Below are 26,331 nucleotides of genomic sequence, written 5' to 3'. Positions count from 1 at the left end.
GTTCGCCGATGCCCTGACCCTAACGGTTGCTGCTTTGCGGACTGACTCTCAGCCCAGCTGCTTCCCAGCTGTGGCTTTACCTGGCCCTGGTCACCTCTGGCTCCCCAGCCGGCCAGGGTTCAGGTTGGCAGTGTAAGGAGCTCCAAACTCCTGGACAGAGTGGGGTCAATTTTCCCCTTAGTCACTCTCCTCGCTCCTCTATAATGGCTTCCCATCTGACTGGCTGAGGGTGATTTGGGGGTGATGCAGGGGCACCCTACACACACCCTGATTTTCTGGAAATGGCAAGGGGTGGTGTGTTTTATACCCTGGCCACACACACCAGTGGGAAGGGGGAAGGCTGTAGCAGATCTGGTGTTGAAGGACTTGATTCCCCAGTGTGGCCAAGGACAGAGGGGTGCTGGGGTCTATGAAGGGTCTGGGGGTGTGAGGGCCAGAGCTGCCTGGCCTCTACTCCCGCCTCCACCTCATCCCCAGCTGAGCCCTGCAGCCTGGCCCCAGGCCAGCAGCAGGCTCGGCAGGTCCCAGGGGCGTGGTATCAGCCAGGGGTGGAGCCAGCCTGTATTGGCCAGGCAGTCAGAGAGGCAGCACAGTCCATCAGGAACGGCTGAGCTCGCTGCAGCCAGAGCCTGGAGAGGCAGTGTGGCCATGAGCCCTCTGCTGTACTATGCCTTGCCCGCCCTGGGCAGCTATGTCATGCTCTCCATCTTCTTCCTGCGCCGGCCTCGCCTGCTGCACACCCCCTGGGTTCCAGCCTTCTATCCCCGCCTGGGGGCCCACCGGGGAGGTAAGCTGGGCGGAGGTAGGATGAGGGGGTGGTGGCTACTGAAGGTGGAGTGAGGATAGCAAGACAAGTGCCAGGGCAGACAGCAGAGAGGGGTAGGTCCAAGGGAGAGCATGTTAGAGGGCAGAGACCAAGGTATGAGGAGAGCAGGGTGGTGGGGCAGGATGTGGAATGAGGAAGAAATTCAGCTTGGGCCAACTGGGGGTGATAAGGCAGGGGCTGGGGGAAGCAGGGAGGCCGGACCCCAGGGACCCACCCCAGCCACCCCACACAGGATCTGGAGAACGGCTGGAGAACACCATGGAGGCCATGGAGAAGTGAGTGCACCTGCCTGGCCAAGCTGCCGGGTAAGGTTGTGCCGGTTGTGCACTGCATGACACCAAGGGGTGCCACTCACTTCCTAGTCTGGGTGACTGGAGCCTCCTGGAGGTGTGTAGCACACAGCCTGCACATTCCACCTCGAACTCTGCCCCATGCTCCCCAAACCTCCCCACCACCCCACAGTCTGGCCCATCCCCGTCCCCCTCCCACCACTGACCTTCACTCCCTTAGCTCCATGGCCCAGCGAGCTGACCTCCTAGAGCTTGACTGCCAGCTGACACGGGACGGCGTGGTGGTGGTGTCGCACGATGAGAACCTGTCCCGCCAGTCAGGCATGAATAGGGATGTGGGCAGCCTGGACTTTGAGGTGGGCCTTTGCCCCCACTGTACCCAGAGAGCCACCATGCCTCCATGCATGCCTCCTGGTGACATGCTCCCTGCTCTCCCCAGGAGCTGCCCCTCTACAAGGAGGAGCTGGAGGTTTACTTCTCACCAGGTGAGAGCATGGGCTGTGAGCCTTGGGCTGAGCCAGCCCCCGCGGGGTCATGGCCTCAACCTCCTGCCCTCTCTTCTCTGGGACTCGCTCCCCGCCCTCTGGGTTCCCACCCCCACCCCACCAATCCTTTTCTGATCCCTCTTCCTACAACCCCCCAGGCCGCTTTGCACATGGGTCAGACCGGCACATGATGCGTCTGGAGGACTTGTTCCGGAGGTTCCCTCGGATGCCCATGAGCGTGGAGGTCAAAGGGGAAAATGACGAGCTCATTCACAAGGTGGTGCTGCAGGCAGGGGTGGGCGGGGCCCAGGGCCGGAGAGAAGTCTGACTTTCCCCTTCATCGCCTCCTCCTCTTCCCAGATAGCAGGCCTGGTGAGGCGCTTTGACCGCAGTGAAATCACCATCTGGGCCTCGGAGAAGAGCTCAATCATGAAGAAATGCAAGGCTGCCGTGAGTCCCTGGCCCTGCAGGGGCCTAGGCTGGAGGGGTCTAGGGGTTCTGGAGGAACTGGCCATGCGCAGGGTCTCCAAGGGTCGGATTTGGAGGGATGGGATGGTGGGGAAAGCGTGTGAGCAAAGGCCTGCTGGTGGGCACGGGGAGGTACACTTAGGCCTGCAATGCCAGGCCCAGATGTGGCTCTGATCCTGCAGGTAGTAGGGCTTCCTGAATGTCCAAAACTGTTTCTCCCGAAGGCCAAGCCTCCTCTCTGCTTCCCCAGGAGCAGACTGATCCCCCTTCTTCCTTCCCCTTGCCTCCCAGAACCCCGAGATGCCATTCTCCTTCACAACAAGCCGAGGATTCTGGCTGCTGCTGCTCTATTACCTGGGGCTGCTGCCCTTCATCCCGATCCCTGAGAGGTTTTTCATCTGCTTCCTGCCCACCATCATCAACAGGTACCCACAGGGTCCCTGTCTCCCTTCTTTGTCCTCCTCCAGGCCTCTGGCTGTTTCTGTCTTCAGAAAAACACCCCCCACCTCAAGCCCCATTGCACAGGGTCCCTTGTGGAGCGGGAGAGCCAGTTTCCCCAGCTCCCTGGCAACCCTCAAGGATAGATCCTGGGGTGCTTTGAAGTCAGTGGTTCTCACCCGGCATTCATAAATACTAAGGGGGCCACGAACCCCCTGAAATTCTGTGCAAATGTGTGTTGATGCGGATGGAGTTTTAGGACAAAATTCCACCCACCCCCGCAAAGCCCTGGTGCATAGTTGTGTATCCTAGTTGTAGGTCTTTCTAGCTGTTCTATATGGGATGCCACCTCAACATGGCTTGATGAGCGGTGAGTAGGTCCCTGCCCAGGATCCAAACCGGGGAACCCTGGGCCACCGAAGTGGAGCATGCGAACTTAACCACTACACCACCGGGCCGGCCCCTAGGACAAAGTTTTTATTCATCCATTCATCTGACAAATATTTATTGAATGCCTACTCTGTTCCAGGTGCAGTTACACTAGTAAATAAGACCAGTGTGGGTGGGGTAAGGCCCTCAGTGAGCTTACAGTCTGGCTGAGGAGACAGATATTAATTACAGCATCACTCTCTGATTCTCAAAAGGAAAAGCAAGCATTTTCCTGTTGGGAGACAAGGATTAACAAAGTAACAGCGCGGGGTGGGGGTGGGGGTGGGGGTGGGGGGGCCGGCCCCATGGCATAGCGGTTAAGTGCGCGTGCTCCGCTGTTGGCGGCCCGGGTTCGGATCCCAGGCGCGCACCCATGCACCGCTTGTCGGGCCATGCTGTGGCGGCGTCCCACATAAAGTGGAGGAAGATGGTCACGGATGTTAGCCCAGGGCCAGTCTTCTCAGCAAAAAGAGGAGGATCCCCACGGATGTTAGCTCAGGGCTGATCTTCCTCACACACACAAAAAAAGTAACAGCTGGGTAAAGTATCAGGAATTTGGATCCTTCCCCAGCTCTCAAGCCTGGCTCCTCCCTTTGCTTTTTGAGAACTCCTCTGTGGTGGCTCCCGGTGCTTTCTGCTCCCCTCTGTTGTCCTAGCCAGCCCCCACAATCCCTCCCTACAAAGAGATCATTGTACTACAGAACTTTGTATACATACCTTTTAATACACGGTTTACAAAGTGTTTTCACATCCTTTAGTTTATGGGAGCTTTACCTTGCAGCACCCCCAGGAGATACAGGAATCGACCCCCATAGTACCCATGGAGAATCTGAGGCTCAGAGAGGTTCTGTAATTTGCCCAAGGTCACACAGCAAAGCCTGCCTTGGGACATTGTAGAAGGGCCTCTAAAGTCACGCCTGCAGTGGGACAGTTAGGGGCAAGTAGCCAACCCATTAAGCGCTATCTTGTCTCAGGAAGCTGGACCAGCCCAACCAGGAAGACCTCCAGATTACATGTCCAGCTTGAGAATCAAGCGGAGTGCTGGTCCTGGCCCCACCACGGATTTGGTGTGTGACCTTGGGCAAATCACTTTAGCTCTTGAAGACTCAGTTTCCTCTTCTGTAAAACGGTGAGGTGAGGGGCACACCCTCAAAGCAGGGAGTCAAGGATACAGGAGTAGGATCTCACTGCACGATGGGTTCTTGTGCAGTGCAGTTCTAGAAGAACTGCAGAGGTTCTTCTAGAGGGGGTGGGATTATACTAGTTAGGGAGTCACTACCAGCCCACCCCACCCCTGTGACAGAGACCCCCTGCAAGGGGCTGACCACAACACCACCTCTCCACAGGACCTACTTCCCATTTTCCTGCCCTGGGCTGAACCACCTGGCGGCTGTGGTTTCCAAATGGTGAGGTGGGGGAAAAGGTTGGGTGGAGTGTCCACATAAGCCCTGCCACCGCCCTTCTCCTTAGTCCCCTCTCATCATGGTCTTCGCCACCCCCCCCTCCCCACCAGGTTCATCATGAGGAAGAGTCTAATCCAACACCTGGAGCGGCGAGGGGTACAGGTAATGCTTCAGCAAGTAGGTGGTTCGGCGTGGGCCTAGCACAGCATTCCAGTCATAGCCCTGCCACCAACTAGCTGGGGCACTTGGGCAGGTCACCTTCTGAGTCTTGGTTTCTTCATCTGTAAAATAGGGATAATGGTATATTTAACTCTTCTGGATGTGTAACTGGTACTTAGTAAGGGCTTGATAAATGCCAGCCATGATGCTGCTGCTGATGTATTGAACTGTCCTGATCCCTGATGAGGGGAGCAGGGGAAAGACCAGAGAAGTGAAAAACCAGCCCAGTCCACCCCCTCCCTCTCTCCTGAGCACCAGCTTTGACCAGGTCATTTAATTAGCAGAACTTTGTTGAGAACGCACTGCGTTCCAGGCCCTGTGCTATCAAGGGCAGAGGAAGGAAATGAAGCAGGTCATCGCAGGGGCAATGAGTGGACAGAAAGGAAACAGTGCTGTGGTCTTTGGGGTCAGAGAAGGCCTTCTAGAAGAAGTGAGGAGCTGGCTTGCGGTGAGGGGAAGGGAAGAGACTCTCCCCAGGAGGCTCAGCATGTGGGAAGGCCAGGAGGAGCAGGAGGCCATGGCAGTCCGAGGAGCTGAGCCGGGTTCCACCAGGCTGCAGTGGAGGAATCGGCGCAAGGGGCGCTAGAGGAGGCCGCAGAGGCTGAGGCAGGCAGCCCGCGCACCTCAGTAAGGAGCCAGGACTTCAGCCTGAAAGGAAGAGAAGCTTTTGAGGGGCTTAAGCAGGGGAAAGACCTGATCCAATTGAGGTTTGCTGAGTGAGGGTCACTCTGGCCACCACGTGGAGAAGTGATTGTGGGGGCCACTGTGCAAGCAGAGAGGCTGACGCTGCCACTGACAGGATTTGGGCTCGGGTGGCAGCAGTGGGGATGGATGGAAGAATTACCCACAGACGGGCCAGGACCCGGCCACTGACCAGATGTGGGGGTGACTGAGGCATGGGGATGACAGCTCTTTCAGATCAGCCCTCCCACTCGGCGGGTCTTCACAACTCTGGAAGGTTGGCCCATCACTCTCATTGGTCACATTAAGAAACCAAGAGGTCCAGTGACTTGTCCAGGATACAGATACTACCTCTGCCTATCTCGGTGCCCACAAGAGGGGACTCAGGAGACAGGGAAGATGCGGAGCCGCAGCAGATGCTGGGAGGCATTGGCATGCTGGCAAACCTTCCACAACTGGCTCTCCGGAAAAAAAAATAACACCCTGATTTGAGTATTAGATAATTTCCCTGCTGTAGATACTCCCACTCTGGTGGATTTCAGGCTACCAGCATGAAGTCACTGAACACAGAGTTGGGAAGAGGTGTGTGGTAGCCCACTGTTACATAGTATTTCCATCTGACACGTTCAGCAGACATGAATAACCTTCAGAGCACAGGTAATAGTAAAATAATTAGGAAGTGATGAGTTTTGAGTATTTATTACCTTTGTTTTTAATATAATTTATTGAATTGCAAGTTTATATAATTTAATATTTAAGAATGGCTGTGTTTCATAACTAGTTTGCAAAATTCCTGAAAATTTAGCAATCAACTCCAGCATACCACTGCTGGGAGGTCTCTGCAGAGGAGAGCTCCCACCATCTGGATGCAACGGAAAGTTCCAGGTAAAGTTGTTTGGAAACTACAAGCCCCTCCCTCCCCACGCAGGTGATATTTTGGTGCCTTAATGAAGAGTCAGATTTTGAAGTAGCCTTCAGGCTGGGGGCCACTGGCATCATCACTGATTACCCCACAGCCTTGAGGCGCTACCTGGACACCCAAGGAGCAGCTGCCCGGGCCTCCTGAGCCTGGAGGCCTTCGCCCTCTCCCCTATTTCTCTTCCCCAATAAATACTTTCTTTTCAGTCATGTCTTTGTGCTTGGGCGACAGAGTGGGGGAGAGCCTAGAAAACTGCCAAGATGGCAGCTTAGGGCGGAAGAAGCCAGCCTAGGGCCAGAGTCTGGGGCCCTAACCAGCCTGACCCACTGGTTCCACTACATTCCAGACCTACAGTAGTACCACACCCTATGCCAGCCTGGCCTCCACTCTCCTCAGGAATGTCCCTTGAGGAGCAAGGCCCCCTGCCCCTTCAAAGCCACAGATAATGGTTCCATTCTCCTGAGGCCATTAAGAGCCCCGGGGGCACACAGCAAGGGACTTGACTCACGTGACTGCAGAGGGTGGGCATGGCTGGGACAGCGCCCATCTGCTGCCTCAGCCATGCCAACCTTCCACTCCCAGGTCTCCTACTCCAGAAGCTCCCAAATTCCTCAGCCCTGTCCAGCCCTAGAGCCCTCTTCATTTAGTGAATCACATATTTCACAAATGTTCATTGACTACTCTAGGCCAGGCTGGGTACTGGGGCCACTGCAGGGAACAAGACAAGTCTAGTACGGCAGACACATGTTTAAAAAGACATTTTCGACCGAGTTCAGAGGTGAGCAAGGGAAAGGAGGAAGCCCACAGCAGACACCTAACCCAGCCTGGAGGGGCAGGGGCATCAGAGGAAGTGATGCTCAACAAGAATGGGCTGGTTCCGTGGGTCTGCCTCCCGGGGGTCTAATACAGATGGACATCTTTAGCTCTTCCATTCCAAGAGTATGTCCCTGCTGCTACCGCAAAGACGGTGGAATCAGACCAAAGTCAGAATCCTAACTGCCTCTCACGAGCTGGATAACTTCGGGAGAGCTGCTAGACCTCTTTGGCCCTCAGTTCCCCGGTAAAATGGGAACAATAGCAGAAGCTGCCTCGTAGGACTGCTGCGGGGATTAAGGGAGTGGGGCACCGGCGGCGGGTAAAGGCGGATAACTATCATTTCCCGGGGACTTGCGTCCAGACACCATCATCCTCCTAAACCCACGCCAGGTCAGGAACCTCAGATCCTTGCCCCTCAGAGCCGCGCGAGGCCGGGGCGGCGCAGCTGGCTGGCCGGGGGACCGGCCGCAGCCGCATTTCCGGGCCGGCGGGCGCCAGGAGCAGGAGGAAGGGCAGCCCAGGCCTGCGCGGCCGCCGTGTGACGCGCCCCCTCATTTGCATGCTGCGCGTCGATTGGCCACGGCGGCCGCCGGGACCAGAGGCCGGCCCCCTCCCCCTCCCGCCGCAGCCGCGGCAGCAGCTGGTCTCGGTGTAAACAAGTCGGGGCGGCTGCGAACCCGGGCCTGGGGGGACGGCGCCCACCAGGAGCGCCCCCCACTCCCAGGCCAGGCCACCTCGGCGGACCGGGCCCCCGCGCGCCCAGGCGAGGTGAGGCCCGCAACGTCAGGGCTGCGCGTCGCCCCGCGCCCCCGCCCCGCCAGCGAGGACTGCCCCCTTCCCCCGGCGCCCGCCCCCCACCCCCACGCCCCGGGTGAGCCCCGGGGTCTCAGGTAAGGGTCCGCGATGCAGGTAAGACCCCCCCCCCCCCGACATAGACAAGGCCTCAGCGCCCCCGGGTAAGAGCCCCTCCCTCCTAGGTGACCCTCCACCTTCAGTGAGGCCTCCTGCCTTCTGCAGGTGAGGGACCCTCTCCCCATGTGAACTCCCTGTACCTCAAGTGAAGCCGTCCCCCTTCGCCCAGCCGTTCAGATGAGGTCCTAAGGACCATCCAATTCCTAACCCCTCCTTGCTCCCTCTAAACGAAGAACTGACAGCTCATCCACGCTAAAGCCCCTTCCTCCAGCTTCAATTGCCAGGTCAGCAGGGGTGGGGCTGAAAGCAGGTGGGTGACTCATCCTGAGTTCCTCCTAGCCTCAGTTTCTCTACTCATGCAACTTGAGGCCTCCTCAATGAGTCTAAACTGAGACGCTTCTGGCCCCTGGAGAGGCTGCTGGCTCTAGGGAGAGGAGACAGCAGCCAAGTGTGACAGAGAGAGTCCCCGTGGCCCTGGGCGTGCCTGTATGTGTGTGGCCCAGCTCCTGACAGCCCACTCACTTCCTCTCCGGCAGGCACTGGGCTCCCTCTGCTCCCCTTGGGCCGCTCCCCGCGTGGGGCCACTGCCCCCGGCCCCCGCCATGGTGCGGATTTCAAAGCCCAAGACATTTCAGGCCTACTTGGATGATTGTCACCGGAGGTATAGCTGTGCCCACTGCCGCGCTCACCTGGCCAACCACGACGACCTCATCTCTAAGGTAACCAGGTCACAGTCGGGGCTGAAATGCGAGGCTAGAGGGGCTGCCTGGTAAAGCTCCCCACCAATAGCCTTGACCTCCCTTTTCTCTCCCTCCCACCCTTTAGTCCTTCCAGGGCAGTCAGGGGCGTGCCTACCTCTTCAACTCTGTGTGAGTATTTGCCCATCCTTCTTTCTTTCTCTGACCTCTGTTGTGACCTGTGACCCCTGGCATCATGCTGAGACTCCTAGAGTCCCCTGGTTCAGGCAGGAAGGTATTATGGCCCTTCTCTTGGACACTAAGGACAGACACAGTTGGATACAAGATAGAGGGGGGCTTGGTGATGGCGGGACCCTCCCTGGGACTGCCCCCATGTCGCCGCAGGGTGAACGTGGGCTGCGGGCCAGCCGAGGAGCGGGTGCTGCTGACAGGCCTCCATGCTGTCGCTGACATCCACTGCGAGAACTGCAAGACCACTTTGGGCTGGAAATATGTGAGTCAGTGACCTCTCACCCCAGGCTAGCCTTTGACCTGACCTCACATCACCTCATCACAAGCAGTCATCTGGTAATCTTTCAGCCTGTACAGGCCCAGCTCACATGAGTCAAACTGTCTTTTCATTCTCTGACCATGTTTCTTGTCCCTCACATCCTACAAGGGCTTTTAGAATTTTTCTCTTAACCCATCCCTCTCCTCACAGGCACAAGTATCCCCATTTTAGAGATGAGGATATAATCAGAATTACCATTTATTGAATGCTTATGTGTCATGCACTGTTATGTGCTTGGCATATATTATCTCATTCAATCATTACAACAATCCTGTAGGTAGAGTCTATTATTATCTCCACTTTACAGAAGAAGAAAGGAAGGCCCAGAGATGTTAGGTACCTTGCCCAAGGTCACACAACTGGTAAGTAACAGAATAGGGACCAGAATTCTAGTTTTGTTTTTTAACTCGAAACCCTTGACCCCCAGCTTCTGTTCCCGTTCAGAGGATCAGAGAAATTGCCCAAGCAACACGGAGCCGGGGTCCATGAGCCTCCTTTTCCACTGCCCTCACTGCCACTGCTGCTGTCCAGGGTCTCATTTCACTGCCCTGAGTCTCATTTCCTTATCTGGCAGTGGAGGATAAAGCTGCTACCTGGCACCCAAAATTGTTATGGGGATCAGATTAGATGCAGCAAAAGAAGATGCTCTTGGGGAACTGCAAGGGACAGGACTCCTGAGGCATCGCTTGGAGCTGTGATGCCACTGTGAGGTGGATGCCCCAGGCAGAGACCGGCAGACAGACAGCCCTGACCTGACTTCACCCCTGGCCCTGCCACAGATTTGCTTTGTGTCCCCAGACAGGTGGCTTTGCCTCTCTGGACCACTGGGAAATAAAGAGGTGGCCTAATCCAGGGGTTAAAAACTCAAGTGCTTGCAGGGCCAAGCAGATACTGTGGATCTGCAAAAGGGGCAACATACACCTGGGAAGGCGGGACAGTTTTTGGCAAACTGGAGTGAGCATGGTCTGCCTCTATTTTAGTATTTTAAAGTTATTAAACTCTCTACTGGCCAAACAAAACATATGCGTAGGCCAAAATTTGGCCCTCAGGCTACTGGTTTGTAATCCCCGGATCTTTTAGAAACTTCCATATCCTCTCTGTTGGAGCCACCATTAGTACTTAAAAAGTACCCGTAATTCATAGAGTTTTGTCTATCCCCTGTTAGTGAGAAACCTGGCCCTGCCATTTACCAGCTGTCTGCGTGCAGGTGGCTTGGCTTCTCTGGGTGACAGTTTCCTCCTATGTAAAATGGGGCCAATCATATCCACTCCCCAACCCCTGTCCCTTTGGTAACGCCCTTGCCTCAGAGATGACGGCCTCTCCCCTCCTTTCAGGAACAGGCCTTCGAGAGCAGCCAGAAGTACAAAGAGGGGAAGTACATCATTGAACTCAACCACATGATCAAAGACAACGGCTGGGACTGACCCCTGCTCCTGCCGCATGTGGCTCCAGCCCGGCCTGGCCGCCAGGGGGCGCCACTGGCTTCCCTCCACCCGAAGGGAGCTCTGGACCCTCAGGGCCCTTGCAGAGGAAGGATCCAGCTCCTGTACATATATATTTTATTGCATGCACTGTGACCTTGGGGGGAGCTCAGAAGGTGGATGACACCCCCGCACCTCCCTGCGATCTGGCTGGCTTGGATCTCGTTTTTAACCCCTTCCTGCCCCGCCTTCCCTATAGATATGGCCTACGTGCTGCTCTCTTGGCCCCAGTGCACCGTCTGCCCTGTGAACTTCTCCTCCCACCGGGCCCTTCTTACCCCACGCGCGTCTGCTCCCCTTGTTCTGTAGCGTTTGTACATAATAAAACAATGGAGTGGAGACAGCCCAGGCTCATGTGGAATCCAGGAAAGGGGGACTCCACGCAGATTCCTGCCTCTATAGACCTGTTCCCTTTTGAGTCCCGACGCGGCATGGAGTAGGCACGGTGGTCAAAGGTGGGAGCCTGCATTCCTGGGGCCTGGCTTCAGCCATGTTCTCTAGGACCCAGGACGGGTCTCACTGCCGGTGGAGATCCCCGAGCCCACTCTAGCTCCCTAGGCCTTGACCTCGGCTGATCTGCGTCTTGTCGGCCTTAGCGTTTTGCCGCCGCCTAGGGGCAGTTCTCCTGGGAGACAACCGCGCCGCCAGTTTCGCCGCCCATCTCGTCTCGACTACAACTTCCAGCGGCCCCAGCGGCAACTCTTTGTCTTCTCTGCGCCGAGTCTCGGCGCTGGGCCTGCTGGGAAGTGTAGTTCCGAGGGTTCCCCAGCGCGGGACCTTCTGGGAAACCCAGGCGCCGGCCGTCAGGAACTGTCGAGCTGCGCCGGCGCCTCTAAACTTTTGAGACTTGGCCAAAGGTGGAGGATTTTCAGAATGGGAACTAGGAAGGACTGCAGGATTCAGGCTTCGGCTGTGAACTCCTCGAGGTCCCCAGTGTCCTCGTAACAATAAGCTCAGGCTGTGTCCCTCCAGCCCTGCTCTTTCCCTCCAGTCATGCTTAGTCCCTCAAGCCCTGTCCTTCAAGTGAAGGGAGGTCACCTGCCAGAAAAGCCTGGGCGCCACAGTCTGCCCCAGGACTCCAGGCTCCATCCCAGGGTCCAGGTCACGCCCCTCAGTAGGTTATCCCTAGCCGGGGCTCCCCCCGTGGGAACGGGGACCAGCTGGCCGGAAGCGCCAAACTGCGTCCCTGTCCGAGCCCCGGGGATCAATCAGGCCGAGGAGTTAATTATGTAATGAGGGGGCAGGGGGTCGGGGCTAATGAAGCCTGGGGGGAGGAGGGGAGAAGGGGAGGGTACCCAGGTATCCGGCCCCCTCTTGGACCCCTTCCAGGCCCCAGGGGTCTCCACCCCAGCCCAACTCCAGGGCCCCAAAGAGGGGAGGGGCTGTGATCCTGGGTCTGGAAGAGGCTGAGCTGTGAGCTATAAAGGGGGCATCTCTCAGCACTGGGGGACTCTAGGCAGTGTGACCTGAAGCTAAACAGGACTACTCCATGTACCATCCACGGGAGTTGTACCCCTCCCTGGGGACCGGCTACCGCCTTGGGCCGCCCCAGCCTGGGGCAGATTCCAGCTTCCCACCCGCCCTGGCAGAGGGCTACCGCTATCCTGGTGAGCTTGGGATGAGCTCCTGTGTGTGTGGATTGGGGGGGTGCTGTGGCGCCTGGCTGACTCCTCATTCTCCCCTCGTCTCCAGATCTGGACACTCCCAAACTGGATTGCTTCCTCTCTGGGATTGATGCTGCTCCCCGCCCCCTGGCTGCTCCCCCACCTCTGCCCCCTCTGCCCCCAGCCCTGGGCACTGAGCCAGTCCCCCCAGCCCCAGAGGCCCTTCAATCACTCCCTGGAGTAAGCCTGAGCCTGGAGAACCGGGAGCTGTGGAAAGAGTTCAACTCCGTGGGAACAGAGATGATCATCACCAAAGCTGGGAGGTGAGGGGGCTAGGCCAGGGTCAGAGGACCCAGGGTGTTCCTGGTGGGGGTCTCTTGGGAAAGCAGAGTTCCTGGTGAGGGGGCTAGGTGTGGGAGTTTCTAGGGGGCCTAGAGCTCTGCCTAAGTTCACAATGTGATTGTGGCCTGGGTGAGGGGTCATTCTGTGGCAAGGGTCAAGGGTCAGTCTGTGGAGTCTGTGGCTGGTTTAGAGACCAGCCTATGGCAAAGGTCATAGGTCAGTCTAGGCTGGGGTCAGAAAGTCTGGCTGGTTTATGGGTTAGTATGTGGCCTGGATGAGGGATCAGTCTGTGGCTGGAGTCAGGGTTCAGACTATGATTAGAATCAAGGGCCAGCCAGTGACCAGCATCAGGGAAATCTGGCCAGGATCAGGGGTCAGTATGTGACAAGGTCCTGGGTCACCCTGGAGGCAAGGATGTGGTCAGTGTGTAGCCTGTATCAGGGTCTTTATCTAGGCCAGGAGCTCAGGCCTTAGCTTGGTAAGTCCTCTGCCTCGCTGAAGGCACAGCATTTTTTTTTCTGAAGCACATTTGTCCAGGTGCTGTAGATTCTGGTGCTGGAGATCAGGTGAGGAGGCCAGGGTGGGGAGCAGGAGGCTCTTGGCAAGATTTCCGAGAGAAAAACGTGTCACCTCTGCTTCTGCAAATGGAGTTTGAGGAGCCGGGAGTCAGGAGTCTGGGCTCTGCTCCTAACCTGGTGTGTAACCCTGGTCAGATCACCTGTCTGTCCTGTTTCCCATCTGTGAAATGGGATGAGACGAGCTTCCAGCTCTCAGACCCTGCCCTCTGAGTTCTGATTCCACCTCCTCAACGTTTCTCTCATAGAACTGGATGAGCTGGTGCCTATGGCCCCTTGCCGATCCTGGGTCCACTCCTGGCCAGTGGGTAGCTCCAGGCCTCTCTCGTCCCCTTCCCTGTCCAGGCGCATGTTCCCTGCTTGCCGGGTATCAGTCACCGGCCTGGACCCCGAGGCCCGCTACCTGTTTCTTCTTGATGTGATTCCGGTGGACGGGGCTCGCTACCGCTGGCAGGGCCGGCGCTGGGAGCCCAGCGGCAAGGCAGAGCCCCGCCTGCCTGACCGCGTCTACATTCACCCTGACTCTCCTGCCACTGGTGCCCACTGGATGCGGCAGCCTGTGTCTTTCCATCGTGTCAAGCTCACCAACAGCACACTGGACCCCCACGGCCACGTGAGGCCCAGGCGGGGACCCCAGATGGGGGTTGGGGATGGGGCCCGGGGCAGGAGGTCACTCCTGTTTCTTCTCTCCCAGCTGATCTTGCACTCTATGCACAAGTACCAGCCCCGCGTACACCTGGTGCGGGCCGCCCAGCTTTGCAGCCAACACTGGGGGGGCGTTGCCTCCTTCCGCTTCCCTGAGACCACATTCATCTCCGTGACAGCCTACCAGAACCCACGGGTAAGTGAGCCTGCTTGAGGGGGTGGCGGCGCCCTGCCCAGGCTGCGGGAGCTTTGACCCTGAGTGTGTGCCCCCAGATCACACAACTGAAGATCGCTGCCAACCCCTTTGCCAAGGGCTTCCGGGAGAATGGCAGAAACTGTAAGAGGTGGGCATTGTTCATTCGTTCACTCGTTCATTCAGCAAATATTTATTAATCGCCCACTATGTGCCAGGCACTGTGCTGGATGCCAGGAACACAATGGTAAGTAAAGACATTTCTTCACTCATTGATTCGACAGACACTTGTTTAGTACCTGCTCTGTGCCAGGCGCACTTCTAGGCACTGGAGGTGCATCAGTAAACAAAACAAACTAAAGTCCCTGCCCTCAGGAACTGATTCTCTTCTAGTGGGCAGACTAGACAGGTAAACAAGAGAAATAAATAAAAGCTTATAGGTTAGGAATAAGTTCTAAAGAGAAAAGAAACAAAGCAAGGGAGGAAAATAGGAAGGGCTGGAGTGAGGTATTTTAGATTAGAGGCCTGGAAAGGTCCTGAAGGAAGTATGAGAGGGAGCCATGTGAAGATCTGAGGAAAAGCCTACCAGGGAGTGGGAACAGCATGTGCAAGGGCCCTGAGGGGGGAGCATGCCTGAGGTGTAGCTGGAGTGGAGAGGCAAGTTGAGAGGTGATGGGGAGCTCCCGCCAGATTATGTTGGACAGTAAAGGTTTAGTTAGGACTTTGGCTTCTATTCTGAGTACTGCCCCCTCAGAGCTGGCCTTTGCGCTCAAGGAGCTTACAGTCAGGCAGAAGAGACAGACGTGACTCAGAGGATCACCCTACCAAATGTAAAAGCAGAACTGTTGACAAATGTTATCAGGGAGGGTGTGTGGTGCTGTGGGAGGTTGGGAGGACTTCCTTGAGGAAGTTCTGCTTGAACTGGGACAAGAAGGATGAGCTAAGCAGGTGAAGAGGGGATGGAAGAGGATTCCAGAGTGGGGCTGAAAAGCAGCTACAGTGGAGATGGGCAGAGCGAGCAAGATGGGGTGAGCTGGGTTCAGACCATGCCCTGGCCTTGTAGCTTGGGAAGGAGTTTCCATTAATTCTAAATACAATTGGAAACCATTGGAAAGTTTCAAGTGGGAAATAAATTCCAGCTCAGCCACTTTCTAGTCATTTAATTCTCTGGCCTTCAGTTCCTTCATCTGTAAAATGGGTATAATAATGGCACCTACCTGATAGGGTCCCTGGGAGGGTGGAATGCCTGGCACCTGGTAAGTGCTATTATTACCATCATCATTACCATCATCACCATCATCACTGTCGTCATCATCACCACCACCACCACCCCTCTTCCCCAGGGAGCGAGACGCCCGTGTGAAGAGGAAACTGCGGGGCCCAGAGCCAGTAGCCACAGAGGCCTATGGGAGTGGAGGTGAGTGTAGTCCTGGTGGTGATGGGGACAGGCCTGAGATGCTGATCCTCCTTGGCCCAACCTGTCCCTTCTGTCTCCCCAGATGCACCAGGTGGTCCCTGTGATTCCACTCTGGGTGGGGACATTCGTGAGTCAGATCCAGAGCAGGCCCCAGCGCCCCGGGAAGCTGCCCCTGCCCCAGCTCCTCCATGTGGTGGCCCCAGTGCCGAGGCCTACCTTCTGCACCCTGCAGCTTTCCATGGGGCCCCTGGTCACCTTCCAACCAGGCAAGTGGGACAAGGTCACAGGGCTGGGCTGTTCCAGGCTGGGGCGGGGGGGGGGGGGTCCTGCTCCCCTGTTCTGACACCTCTCTCGCCACTTCAGGAACCCCAGCTTCCCTGAAGCTCCAGACTCTGGGCGCCCAGCCCCCTACTCAGCAGCATTCCTGGAGCTGCAGCCTGGGCCAGGCGGCTCTGGATACCCAGCAGCTGCACCCCCAGCACCCTTTGCCTCGCACTTCCTCCAAGGGGGCCCCTTCCCCCTGCCCTACCCTGGACCTGGGGCTTACCTCGATGTAGGCTCCAAACCAATGTACTGAGCTATTGCGGGGCCCCTCTGCCTCCCTCCCTGTCCTCCATTACAAACCTCCAGTTCCCTTCCCCCAGGCCCGTAGCCCCCTCGCTTCCAGCGGCCCCATCCCCCACACCAAATGGCTGCCTTGGGCCTCCCCACTCCACTTCACACTTTGATTTCACTCCCACCCCCTCTGGCTTCAAAGCTCTGGCTAAGCTGCTGCGAGTCCAGCTGGGGCCAGCTTCCCCTTCCCAGCTCTCACCTCGGTGTGAATGGAGGGAGGCTCTGCCTGGCCAAATGGGCCTCGGACCAGCACCCCCACCTCCCCGGCCTCACCCTTGGGCTCAGCAAGTTCTTCCCCCTCGCCCCAACGCAAGCCACACCCATCTGTTCTCAGGACCAGAGTGTTTTGGTTAATAAAACTCTAAAGACATCAGTGCTCTGGAAACATTGGGCTAACGGGTGTTCGCCCCTGGGCAGCGTGGGGGTGAGCAAAGGTTTTGCAGGAAGACCCAGGCCCCGATCTAGACTTGCTATTTCCAGCTGCCTGACCTTGTGCATGTACATCAACCTGCTCCAGGCCTGTTTCCTCTTCAGAAAGATGGGGGAATCCATGTCCTGACGCTCATTGTCTTGAGAAATAAATAGGGCTGCCTCTGAGGACCCAGCCCTCTACCTGGCACTCAGGAAGCCCTGGGGAGAGGTCACTGTCACTGGATGGGGACCAGGAGGCTCTAAGCAAGTTGACTGGCCTGAGCCTCACCTTCCTGGTGGCAGGATCAGGGCTCCGGAGCAGTCAGGGCTCCGGAGCAGTCAAGGTCCTGATGACCACCCCAGGTCCCAGGCCAGTATTGCTGCTCATTCCCAATCAAGTCTGACACAAACCCAAAGACCATTTTTCCTCTTTTATTAGAATTTTTTTTCTTTTCTTTTTCTCAAAACTTTTATCTAAAAACAAACAAAAAAAAAAAAAGGAAAAAATTATTGGAAACTTCATAGTTCAAGTGGGGAGAAAGGAGAGGACGAGCATGGAAGTGAAGCTCCGAGCCTCTTCAGAGAAAGTCCTCACCCTCGAAGTGCCCTCTTTGGGGAGAGAGCAGAGCCAGGGACAGCCCCCCTCCATGCCCAGCCTCCGTCTGGAGAAGAGGGCAGAGTCACAGTGGTCCGAGGGCCAGAGGGCCCTGAGGGGGGCAGGGGCCGAAGGGGTCACAGGAAGTAGTCTGCCACGGGCTTCTTGGAGGGGATGCCCCGTGTCTCTTGGGGAGCAGCCTCGAAGATGATGAAATCTTTCTGGAGATGCTCGTCCAGCTCCAAGATGGCGGCCACGTTCCCACAGCTGGAAGTGAGAGGGCAGCAGTGTTGGCGTGTGTCAGCCCAGATGCCCACCCCCACCTCGACCTCCCGGCCCAGGCAGCTCACCGGTAGCAGTAGTTGGGTGCCGACCACACAGTGAGCACAGTCTCATTGAAGTGCCACTTGTAACCTTCCATCACCAGTTGGTGGGCACGGCAGATCATGTCAATGTCGTTAGCTGCATTGAACTGGGCCACCACATCACTGCCAAATAGGTAGCCAGCCCCACGGGGGCTCACGCCCCAGCCTGTTGTGTCTGAAGCAAATGAAGGTGAGGATAGGGAGAGGGTGTCCTCAAGGCTTCTCTGGCTGCCTATTGCCCTTTGAGGACTATCCTGTCCCCCTCCCTCAGTGAGACTCATGGGGCAAGAGCACAGGGCCTGAATGTGTTCCGGGGTCTCCTGGGGGATAGGACAGCAAATGTGGGTGGAGATAAGTTCCAAAGAATTTCCTGACAGTTGGAGCCACCTCATAATCAGAGTGACCAGCTAATTTACTGTCCAAACAGGTACACACAAGAGTGAAAGGAGGTACTCACAGTAACCATGCTAGCAAGGGCTGTCCCCGCTAGCCAAGGTAACAGGGCAGTGGGCACAGCAGTGAGGGAGCCGAGGCTGTGTGTCATGGCAGAAAGAGCCCTGGACTGGTATTTGGGAGACTAGGCTTTCAATCTTCGCTCTGTTCCACACTAGCTGGGGAACCCCACAAAATGAGGGGTCCTCAGGGGGGTATCATTTTGGGAGCCTGCCCTTTGCAGAAGCCCCTTCACATTCAAGCAGCCAATGGTGTTGTCTTTAACAAGCCCCTGAACCATGATGTACAGGCCCCAAACCCCTCTCTGAGCTCAGAGCACCCAGCTACCTGCCCTCCAGTCCCTCACTGAGGGATCCAGCCCGTCAGCAGGTCAAGCACGGACACCAGGATGACCAGCCCACTCTGCTCTTCCCCAAACACCTGGCCTGACTGTCCCTTCAAGGCACTTGCTTCACACACAGGACCCCTCAGTCTCTCGCCAGACAAGGGTAGAGCCCGCCCGCCCTGCTCCACCCGCCTGCCCTCACCTTCAGGGTCGGACCAGAGCAGGTCACACATGGGCCCGTCATGAGGCACCTCTTGCTTTCGGTCAATCGTCCGGATCTGGTCCAGGGTCTGGATGGAGGGGGAGAGGCCGCCGTGCACACAGAAGATCTAAAGGGGAGAGCAAGGCAGGAGGGAAGAGAGGCTGGGCCCCAGCGCCTCTCCCACCCCTCCCAACCCTGTGGAGCCCTGGACTGGCCTACCTTGCCATCGATGATGGCCGACAGGCTGAGGTAGTCAAAGATCTCAGTGCAGTAGCGCCACACGGTCACCGAGCCATATTTGCGCAGGCACTCATCATAGAAGCCGTAGACCTGAGTGATCTGGCGGCTCTCATGGTTGCCCCGGATCAGGGTGATGCGGTCAGGATAGCGAACCTGGAGGGAGCCACCACGCCAGGGCTGGGGTCTGGGATCTGTCTCCCCCTCGGAGACCTCCTCACACCTGCCAGCCCCACTCCATCCTCATTGCCACTGCCCTGGCCCAGATTCATGTCATCTCTTACCTGAATCATGCTGCATCCACCTGATAAGCTCGCAGGCCCTCTTCCAGAGGATGCAAAGCCGCCCCCGCCCCCAACAACTACAAACCTAATGGCTCCTCTCTCACCCGCCAGGCACAGAGCAAGCCCTTAGCAAGACGTTCAAGGTGCTTTGTCATCTGGCCCCTTACCACCTTTCTCCCACCAATGGACACTGTGTCTAGTTGAACTCAACTCCTTGCCATGTTCTGAACACAGTGAGTCTCTATTCCCTCCCCTCCAATGCCGCCCCTCTGACCTCATCCTCTAGGGGCCCAATGAGATGCCCCAAGTCAAGGAAAGCTTCTCTGACCACCCCCTGCCAGGCAGAATCTGTCTCTCACCAGCAGCTAAGCTCAGAGTTGGGGGTGGGCAGAGCAGGAGATGAGGGTGGAAAGGATGCAGGCAGGTCAGGCCTGAGGTGGCCCAGGTGTGGGCTCCAGAAGCTGGGGGTTCCCACCTTAAGAGCCAGCAGCAGGAGGAACGTTTCGACGCTATAGAAACCACGATCCACAAAGTCCCCCATGAAGAGGTAGTTGGTCTCAGGGACGTCGCCTCCCACCTGGGGGGAAGGAGAAGGTTCTAATTGGTCCTAAACTGTCCCCCAGCCACTGTGGTGGCCCCTTTTCCTGTCAAGTTGAGGCTTGTCTTTCATGAAGGGCCCAGCTAACTAGTCGTGCCCCGACTCCACACACTAAATTCAAAGCTTCCACTCTCAATAAAGGCTCTTCCAGTCAGCGCCCCAGGTCACCTTCCCCAGTGTTTCCCCACACTCACTCTGAACAGCTCCTTGAGGTCATAGAATTGTCCATGGATGTCACCACATACCTGGGAAATAAGAAGCGGGGTCAAGAACTCACACAGTCCGAAAGCCTCTGCTCCCAGGGGCTATCCTTCAAAACACCCACTGCTTTAGTAGATCCTTTTTGCTCTTAGCTAAGCCTCTACTTCTCAGGGCCAAAACTCTACTCTCCTACCCCAAGTTAGCCTGGTCTGGAATGTGCCCTCATCCCACAATGAGTGCCAACTATTCTGTGGGCAAACGCTAGAGCCAGGTCTTTCCAGCTAGACCTGCAGCTCCTGGAGGACCTAGCCCCTCCTCTCCCTACTCCCCTCAAGGTAACCGAGAATAAAGGTACTAGTAACACAGAAAACATAGAAATGTGGGGAGCAGAATCACTCACCAAACTAAAAGTCCTGCCCTGGCCAAGAGTATCCCCCCAACAAATCAAAAGACCCTTCCCATAACATCCATTTCTTATAGCAAGGCTCCCTTGAAGATGGGGGAGGGGACCGAAACATGGGGCTTTCTGGGCTCCCAGGGATGAGGGCAGACTTTTGGAGCCAGCAAGACTAAGGGGAATGTCCATGTGCCTAAAAGACCAAGGTAGGCTCTGGAAGGACAGACGGTACTCACTGTGACTGGCGAGTCTACCCTCTGCACGTTGCTCTCCTCTACCAAGATCTCTCTGGAGACAGGAGAAGACCAGGGTCACCACAGCCAGGCCAGCCCAGCCCAATTCCTGACCTTTTTTGGGGGGGGGAGGGGAGGATATGAGGTGGTCCTTGAACCTCTAGGGGGCAGGAGTGAGGTGTGCAATTCCCCCAGGATAGGCTGACCACAGCCCCCACCGCTCAACACCCTTCCATGGCTCCCCGCTGCCAACAGGCCAAAGCTCAGGCTCTTGCTTCAGCATTCAAAGCCCTTCCAAGCAGGACGTGACTTTCCTGGCCTTGCCCCTCCCTGCTGCTCCCTTTCACACGGCCAGCACTCAGTCTCACAAAACAGACCCCCTCCTCCTCTCCACAGAGCCCTCTGCTCACGCTCCTCCCTCAGCCTCAAGCGCTCTGAGACTGTGTTCCTGGCTGAGCTCTGCAGCCCCTCTCTACTCATCACGGGGGCCTTCTCCCAGAATGCCCAAAGGCACAGGGGGTGCCCTGGGCAGGCTACTCGCCAGATGTGATACACTGTGATCAGATGTGCTCCCCTTCCAAGTGATACGCTGTTGCTACTTTTTCATGCTTTATTTAGAGGAAGAGAGGAGTTTGTTCCTTCATTTCTTTTTGCAGTGCAGTCTACTTCTACTGGAGTGAGCATGACATACAACCACTTTTTCAGTTAGACACCCAATTTCAGTAGCACCCTATTTCCAGATTTTGTCCTTGATGATGGCAGGAGTGAACATTCCAGTTCACATCAGGCGCCAGGACTGTGGTAAGAGCTTTGCACAGATGATGATGCATGCAATCATCACCCTCAAAGGCAGGCACTGTGACGATGCCCACTGCTCAGATGAAGAAACTCTTGTATAGACGGGACCTGAACCAAGGCAGCCTGGCTGCAGGGCCCGGCTCTTCCCCAGCTATCCTGACGTGGGAGGGCCCCAGGCACCGGCTCAGCCCTCACTCTTTCTGCCAGTCTCCTCCCGCTGGATGCGGAGCTCCCTGGACGACCCTCAGGGCGCTCTGGATAACAAAGGCGGCTCGAGGGAGGTGTGCCGTGGCTTTCCCGGAACGGTGGGAGGCACTGGTGGTGGTCCAAGGGGCCATATAGCAACCAGGCCCCCCCACCTGTCCTGCATCTTGTGGTGAACATCCTCCCACATCAACTGCTTATAACGACCTTTCCAACCGGCTACGGGAGGTTCTTTTCATCCTCATCTGACAGATAAAGAAACAGGCTTAGATCATGCTGTGGCGGCATCCCACATACAAAAGAGAGGAAGACTGACACAGACGTTAGCTCAGGGACAATCTTCCTCAAGCAAAAAGACGAAGATTGGCAACAGATGTTAGGGCCAATATTCCTCACCAAAAAAAAAATAATAATCTCTAGGAAAAAAAAAAAGAAACAGGCTTAGAGAAAAAAGGGAAAGGATCAAGGTCACAAAGCTAGAGAATGGCAGAATTAGACCCCAGGAGCCCAATTTCCTGAGAATTTATGCCAGCCCTTTCCCAAGATGTGAGTCAAAACCCCACCTCAGTGCCAGTAGGGCCCCAGCGCGGTCTGGGAACAAGGCCCAGCCTCCGACCCCAGCTCTGTCCCTTGCAGCATATCACCAGCCCTCTCAGGGCTCGCCCCTGCTCCCCTTGACTTCCGCGAGGAGCATTACCTTTAGGAAGTGCCTACAAAAGAGCCAGGCCCTGTTCCTGGATATGCAGAATCTCATCTGAGCTCCATAATGATTTCAAAGACTTGGAGAGATCAAGTGACTTGATCAGGCTCATATTGTTTATAGCTGACGAAGCCGGGACTCATACTGGAGGCCACCTGATTCAAAACCCTCTGCACGTCTCATATGCTGACGTCTTTAACAGGAGCAAGTTCAACTCACACACTTCAGGCCTCTCTAGTTCCAAGGATTTGAGTCTACGTACCCTCTGAGCAAGCTGAAGCTCTGACACTACCAGCCTTGGCCTGGACTCCTGGTGGGTCCCCCAGAAGGCCATGGCCAGGTGCTAGAGTTGGCCCCCCTTCAGACTGGGCCTGCGATAATGGTGGCCAACTCAGGCCCCAGCCTAGTGCCTCCTGGCTCCATCTCAGCTTCAACTGGGCAAGACCCGCCTAGCCCTCAGTCCTCTACAGCTCCCTGCCGCCTCTCACACAGTCTAAATGTCTCTGCCTGGCTGTCAATGAGCATGGAGTATAGCGCAAGACCTGGATCCAAAACCAACCTCCCCTCCAACCAGCTGTGAGACTACAGGCAAAACATTATCTTCTCTGAGGCTCAGTTTCCTCTTCTGTGAAATCCTCACCCTGCGCTGCCTACTCCATAGGGCTGTGCAAAGAGCAACAAAGCCTGAACACATAACCTCTCTGTTTTTCTGAAATCTCCACAGTGCTATTTAAGCATTAGCTATCACCACCACCAAACTGAGCCAGGCCTGCGGGCAGATAAGACTTACGGGGAAAAAGAATAGTGCTAGGCAGAACAGTGCCAGACAGCAACTGATTTAAGTTCCTAAAAATGCCAATCAAGACTGAGTAATCAGGGATGACTAAAAACATCTTAGGGTCTGGTCAGGGAAGTTTTCTTGGGCTGGCAAAACACAGAAGAGCCACAGACAAGCATTCAAAAAGGGGCCTTGCCTGTTCACCAAACCCATGCAGCCTCTGACAGCCACAGGCCCAGAACCCAGCCCTGCCACTTTCTCTCTGGGTGATCTTAGTCAAGCCACTAGGCCTGTAGGAATCATGGCTTCCTGTTCTGTAAAATGGAGTAAATAATCCCAACCTCCCAAGATTGCTGTGGGGAGGAAACGACCGTAAGTTCTTTGCCAGTACAAAGCCAGGCTAATAGTGGGCCTGTTGTTCAACAAATGCAGGGTAAGCCTGCTGGCTCTTTTCCCACAATTCCCCATCTTGGGGGAAGCCACAGTCAAGCAGTAGCACCAAGGAGGCAGGTAACTGGTCTCCTCATTGGTGCCCACACATCTCAGGGCCTCCACTCTTACTGTCACTCTGCCTGGAATGCCCCTCCTCACTGGCCCTGCTCCCATCAGCTACCCAAATTATTTTCATTTTTCAAGGCCACCTTCTCTTAAAAGTCTTCCCTGATGACTTCAGTTCATATCAGCATTGCCCTCTTTCCATGCAGTAATAACACCACCACCTAAAGACTGCCGAGCACTCACATTGTACCAAAGCTCTCTGCTAATCCCAAGCACCAACTTACTGACTTTCACAACCATCTTATTAAGTGCTACTATTCCCACTTTACAGATGAAGAAACTGAGTGTCAGAGACCTCAAGATCACCAACACAGCTAATAACTGACAGAGCTCAGATTCCAACCTAGAGCCATCACATTCCAAAGCCTGGGCTCGTAACCACGACATCATCCTACTTCCTACAGAACTATGAGTTGGGCCTCTCTCCATAGCATGCTTAATTCCACCCTGGCTTAGCTGCTACCATTTCTTAGGCTCCCACAATGAACATGAGAGTGATCCAACTCCACCTTCTTGCCTTAACGGCCTGAAAAGGGGACAGGACACGGAGAACTAGTTTCTGACTCCGTCCCTCACTTGCTGGTTGACTCTGAACATGAGAGTCCTCACCTGTAAAATGGAGACAATTCCACCCACCTTTAAGAGTTGTTGTTGGAATTAAAAGAATTTTATAAACCACAGAGTCTTTAGCTTTTCTGCCTTGAACTTTGTTCCTGCTGATATTCCCTTTTATCATATTATTCTTCCAAGTCTACCCCCAAAGTTCAGTTCCTCCGAGAAGCCTTCTCTGTTCCCCCGACAGATAAGGCTGTTTCCCTAAGCTTCCTACGTACTTTCTACAACGCTCTAACTCCACTGAAAACACATCATCTAATACTTCTAAGTGTCCTTATCCAGGTCTTTCTTCCCCCAGCAGGCTGGTTGTTCCTCGAGGAAAGTGGCCCTATTCTGCTGCTCTCGGAGAAAGCTTCCAGAATGAGCCAGGCCCAAAGTTCTCAGCTGGGTTTGCCCCAGGCCGGAACCCGTGGACAGCGGCCGGGCCTCCCTTCCCTGGGGCCGCCGGGCTCACCTGGCCTTAGCGCACAGGGCCTTGACTTCGCTCTCCTTGATGAGCTCGCAGCGCCGCAGCTGCTCGATCTGCCGGTCCAGGTCGCTGATCTCCGCCATGGCCCACCCCCGGCGCGGGTTAGAGCCAGGGCCGCCGCCCCCTCCGCACCGCACAGGGGTCTCCTGGGAAAGGCGAAGACGAGCCCGCGGATCAGTGTCCGTGGGGGGCGCCGGGACGGGAGGGCAACTCAATTCTGGAGCCAGCCCGGCTCCCCCGACCCCCGCCGCCCCTCACAGCGCCTCCCGGACCCCCAGCGTCCCATGGCACTGGCTACCCCCCGGCTAGCTCCGCGAGCCCCGCGGCCCCGCGCTAGGGACGGTGGCCTAGAGGAGTCTCGGACTATTACCGCCGCTGCTGCTCCGGCTCCGGCTCCGGCTCCGGCTCTCGAGCTCCTGCCTTGCTCCTTTCCTCCGCTTTGGGCCGCCGCCACCGCCGCTTCTACTTCCGGCCCCGCCGCGGAAGCAAAGGGGACCAGTGCCGCCGCGCGCCGGACGTGGCGTCATACTCAACCCCTCCCACGCCGCGCCCTGAGCCCCACCCCTCAAGCCCAGGGAGCGCTCCGAGGCGAAGGAGCCGGTCGCCGGTAGCGTGCGGGCGGAAGTGACTGTGGGCTAAGCCGATTGGCGCTGTGAGGGCTGCTAGAAACCACGCTCCAGTCCCCTCCCATCTCGGTTAGGGAGACTGAAGCCGAGCGGGCGCTCCGGTTTGTAGCTTTGTTACACGTTTTTGTTTACCTGGTTTAGTTGGCCTCCCCCATTACAATCTCAGAGGGATGGTACTTTGTCTGGTTCACGCTTGCGGCCCCAGTGCTTAGAACAAGGCCTGGCACAGTAGGCATACATAGGTATTTGTTCAATGGATGAAGGAATCCCGGTCCAAATCTCTTTCCATGGTTTTGGAAAGAGCCAAACCATGTCTCTTAAGTGGTCCCAGAGAAATCCCTGCCATGGAGGACCTCCGAAGTTAGAGGCAGAAGGGAGTCCACCTTCCCCACACCAAGCCTATGGCTCAGTCAACACGACCTCTCTGATTCCAGAATGGTCCCCTGGACACCCGTCAGTTGCTTCCCATAGTCTGCAATTTTATTCCTTTTTTGAAGAGGAAACTGGCTCAAAGATCTTAACTTGTTCATGGTCGCATAGCTAAGAATTTTGGGTTTGAAGCAAGGTTGAAATTTGAACCCAGGAAAGCTGTGTTCTCAGCTCCAGCTTCTCCTCCGTCACTTACTCTTTCTGGAACTCACTTTGTCATAAAATAAGTCCCAAACTCCCACAATTGGGGTTTGAAGTCCTCTGCTTCCCTGGTCTCTTTGCTGCAGGGAGGGGAAGCAATTGGTCTTGAAGCAAACTTCATGATGTCTGAGCCCTTTTGGAATGTGCTTTTTGCTATCTTCTATTGACCTTCAATTTTTATTTGCTTTACTTCAGATTTTGTTTCACCAAGTGGAGTAAGGCTAGGCACAGAAGTGAGGCCTGTTTGGAGGGGCACAGGGAATGGGTTTGGTTTTGGATGCAGGCAACAGATGCAAATGTGCAGAGAGAAGGAAAGGACCAAGTTCTTAAACTCCTAGAACTAGAACTCCTAGTCCTAGATAAGTCACTTCTACGAAGATCACTACAGGGATTCAGTGGGTCCACAGATCAGAAAGGTCAAGATTTTTCTTTCTCTAGCAGGCAGCTCAGACAGGAAAGGGCCCATAACAGGAAATTTGGGAAGTGGCAGGACTATTCCCTGGTTATGACTAGGATTTTTAATAGCTGAAAAGACCTGGTGTAGTTGCTGCTATACCCCAGCCTGGGCAATTGGGGAAGGGTTCAAAGTATGGCATAGGGGTCTAAGTGCAGGGCCCATTCTGGCTTCATGGAATGCAGCAGCTAC

General features: G+C 55.9%; 4 protein-coding genes across 9 annotated transcripts; 3 read left to right on the top strand and 1 right to left on the bottom strand.

Moving 5' to 3' along the window:
• Positions 1-39: 39 nt before the first annotated feature.
• On the top strand, positions 40-6,367 carry GDPD3 (glycerophosphodiester phosphodiesterase domain containing 3). Its single transcript, XM_058569700.1, has 10 exons — positions 40-787; positions 1,059-1,101; positions 1,337-1,472; positions 1,556-1,601; positions 1,760-1,878; positions 1,962-2,051; positions 2,361-2,494; positions 4,283-4,342; positions 4,450-4,501; positions 6,168-6,367. Exons 1-10 carry the CDS (start codon positions 244-246, stop codon positions 6,303-6,305), a joined length of 1,362 nt encoding a protein of 453 aa, XP_058425683.1. The 5' UTR covers positions 40-243; the 3' UTR covers positions 6,306-6,367.
• A 1,237-nt stretch (positions 6,368-7,604) lies between these two features.
• Positions 7,605-10,954, top strand: YPEL3 (yippee like 3). Of its 5 annotated transcripts, none has more exons than XM_058569699.1 (6): positions 7,605-7,742; positions 8,423-8,605; positions 8,712-8,755; positions 8,969-9,077; positions 9,412-9,496; positions 10,469-10,954. In XM_058569699.1, exons 2-6 carry the CDS (start codon positions 8,489-8,491, stop codon positions 10,519-10,521), a joined length of 408 nt encoding a protein of 135 aa, XP_058425682.1. In that variant the 5' UTR covers positions 7,605-7,742; positions 8,423-8,488; the 3' UTR covers positions 10,522-10,954. The 5 variants fall into 5 exon arrangements, 4 of the variants coding, with proteins under 4 accessions (XP_058425682.1, XP_058425681.1, XP_058425679.1 ...); XM_058569698.1 differs by lacking the exon at positions 7,605-7,742 and adding an exon at positions 7,749-7,864; XM_058569696.1 differs by lacking the exon at positions 7,605-7,742 and having other exon boundaries at positions 7,877-8,605.
• Positions 10,955-11,931: 977 nt separating this feature from the next.
• Positions 11,932-16,367, top strand: TBX6 (T-box transcription factor 6). The gene is made up of 8 exons (XM_058569695.1): positions 11,932-12,222; positions 12,308-12,542; positions 13,482-13,749; positions 13,831-13,977; positions 14,055-14,125; positions 15,318-15,391; positions 15,474-15,657; positions 15,755-16,367. Exons 1-8 carry the CDS (start codon positions 12,105-12,107, stop codon positions 15,966-15,968), a joined length of 1,311 nt encoding a protein of 436 aa, XP_058425678.1. The 5' UTR covers positions 11,932-12,104; the 3' UTR covers positions 15,969-16,367.
• Positions 16,368-16,834: 467 nt separating this feature from the next.
• PPP4C (protein phosphatase 4 catalytic subunit) lies at positions 16,835-24,894 on the bottom strand. Of its 2 annotated transcripts, XM_058569690.1 has the most exons (9): positions 24,800-24,888; positions 24,415-24,575; positions 20,311-20,362; positions 19,671-19,721; positions 19,354-19,455; positions 18,577-18,750; positions 18,358-18,484; positions 17,363-17,552; positions 16,835-17,279 (listed from the first exon to the last, which is right to left on the bottom strand). In XM_058569690.1, exons 2-9 carry the CDS (start codon positions 24,510-24,512, stop codon positions 17,150-17,152), a joined length of 924 nt encoding a protein of 307 aa, XP_058425673.1. In that variant the 5' UTR covers positions 24,513-24,575; positions 24,800-24,888; the 3' UTR covers positions 16,835-17,149. The 2 variants fall into 2 exon arrangements, with proteins under 2 accessions (XP_058425673.1, XP_058425674.1); XM_058569691.1 differs by lacking the exon at positions 19,354-19,455 and having other exon boundaries at positions 24,800-24,894.
• Positions 24,895-26,331: the final 1,437 nt, after the last annotated feature.

The sequence above is a fragment of the Diceros bicornis genome, chromosome 26 (genome assembly GCF_020826845.1).
Source record: "Diceros bicornis minor isolate mBicDic1 chromosome 26, mDicBic1.mat.cur, whole genome shotgun sequence".
NCBI lineage: Eukaryota > Metazoa > Chordata > Mammalia > Perissodactyla > Rhinocerotidae > Diceros > Diceros bicornis.
The sequence above is the reverse complement of the archived record's forward strand: the minus strand, read 5'-3'. Positions and strand labels throughout refer to the sequence as shown.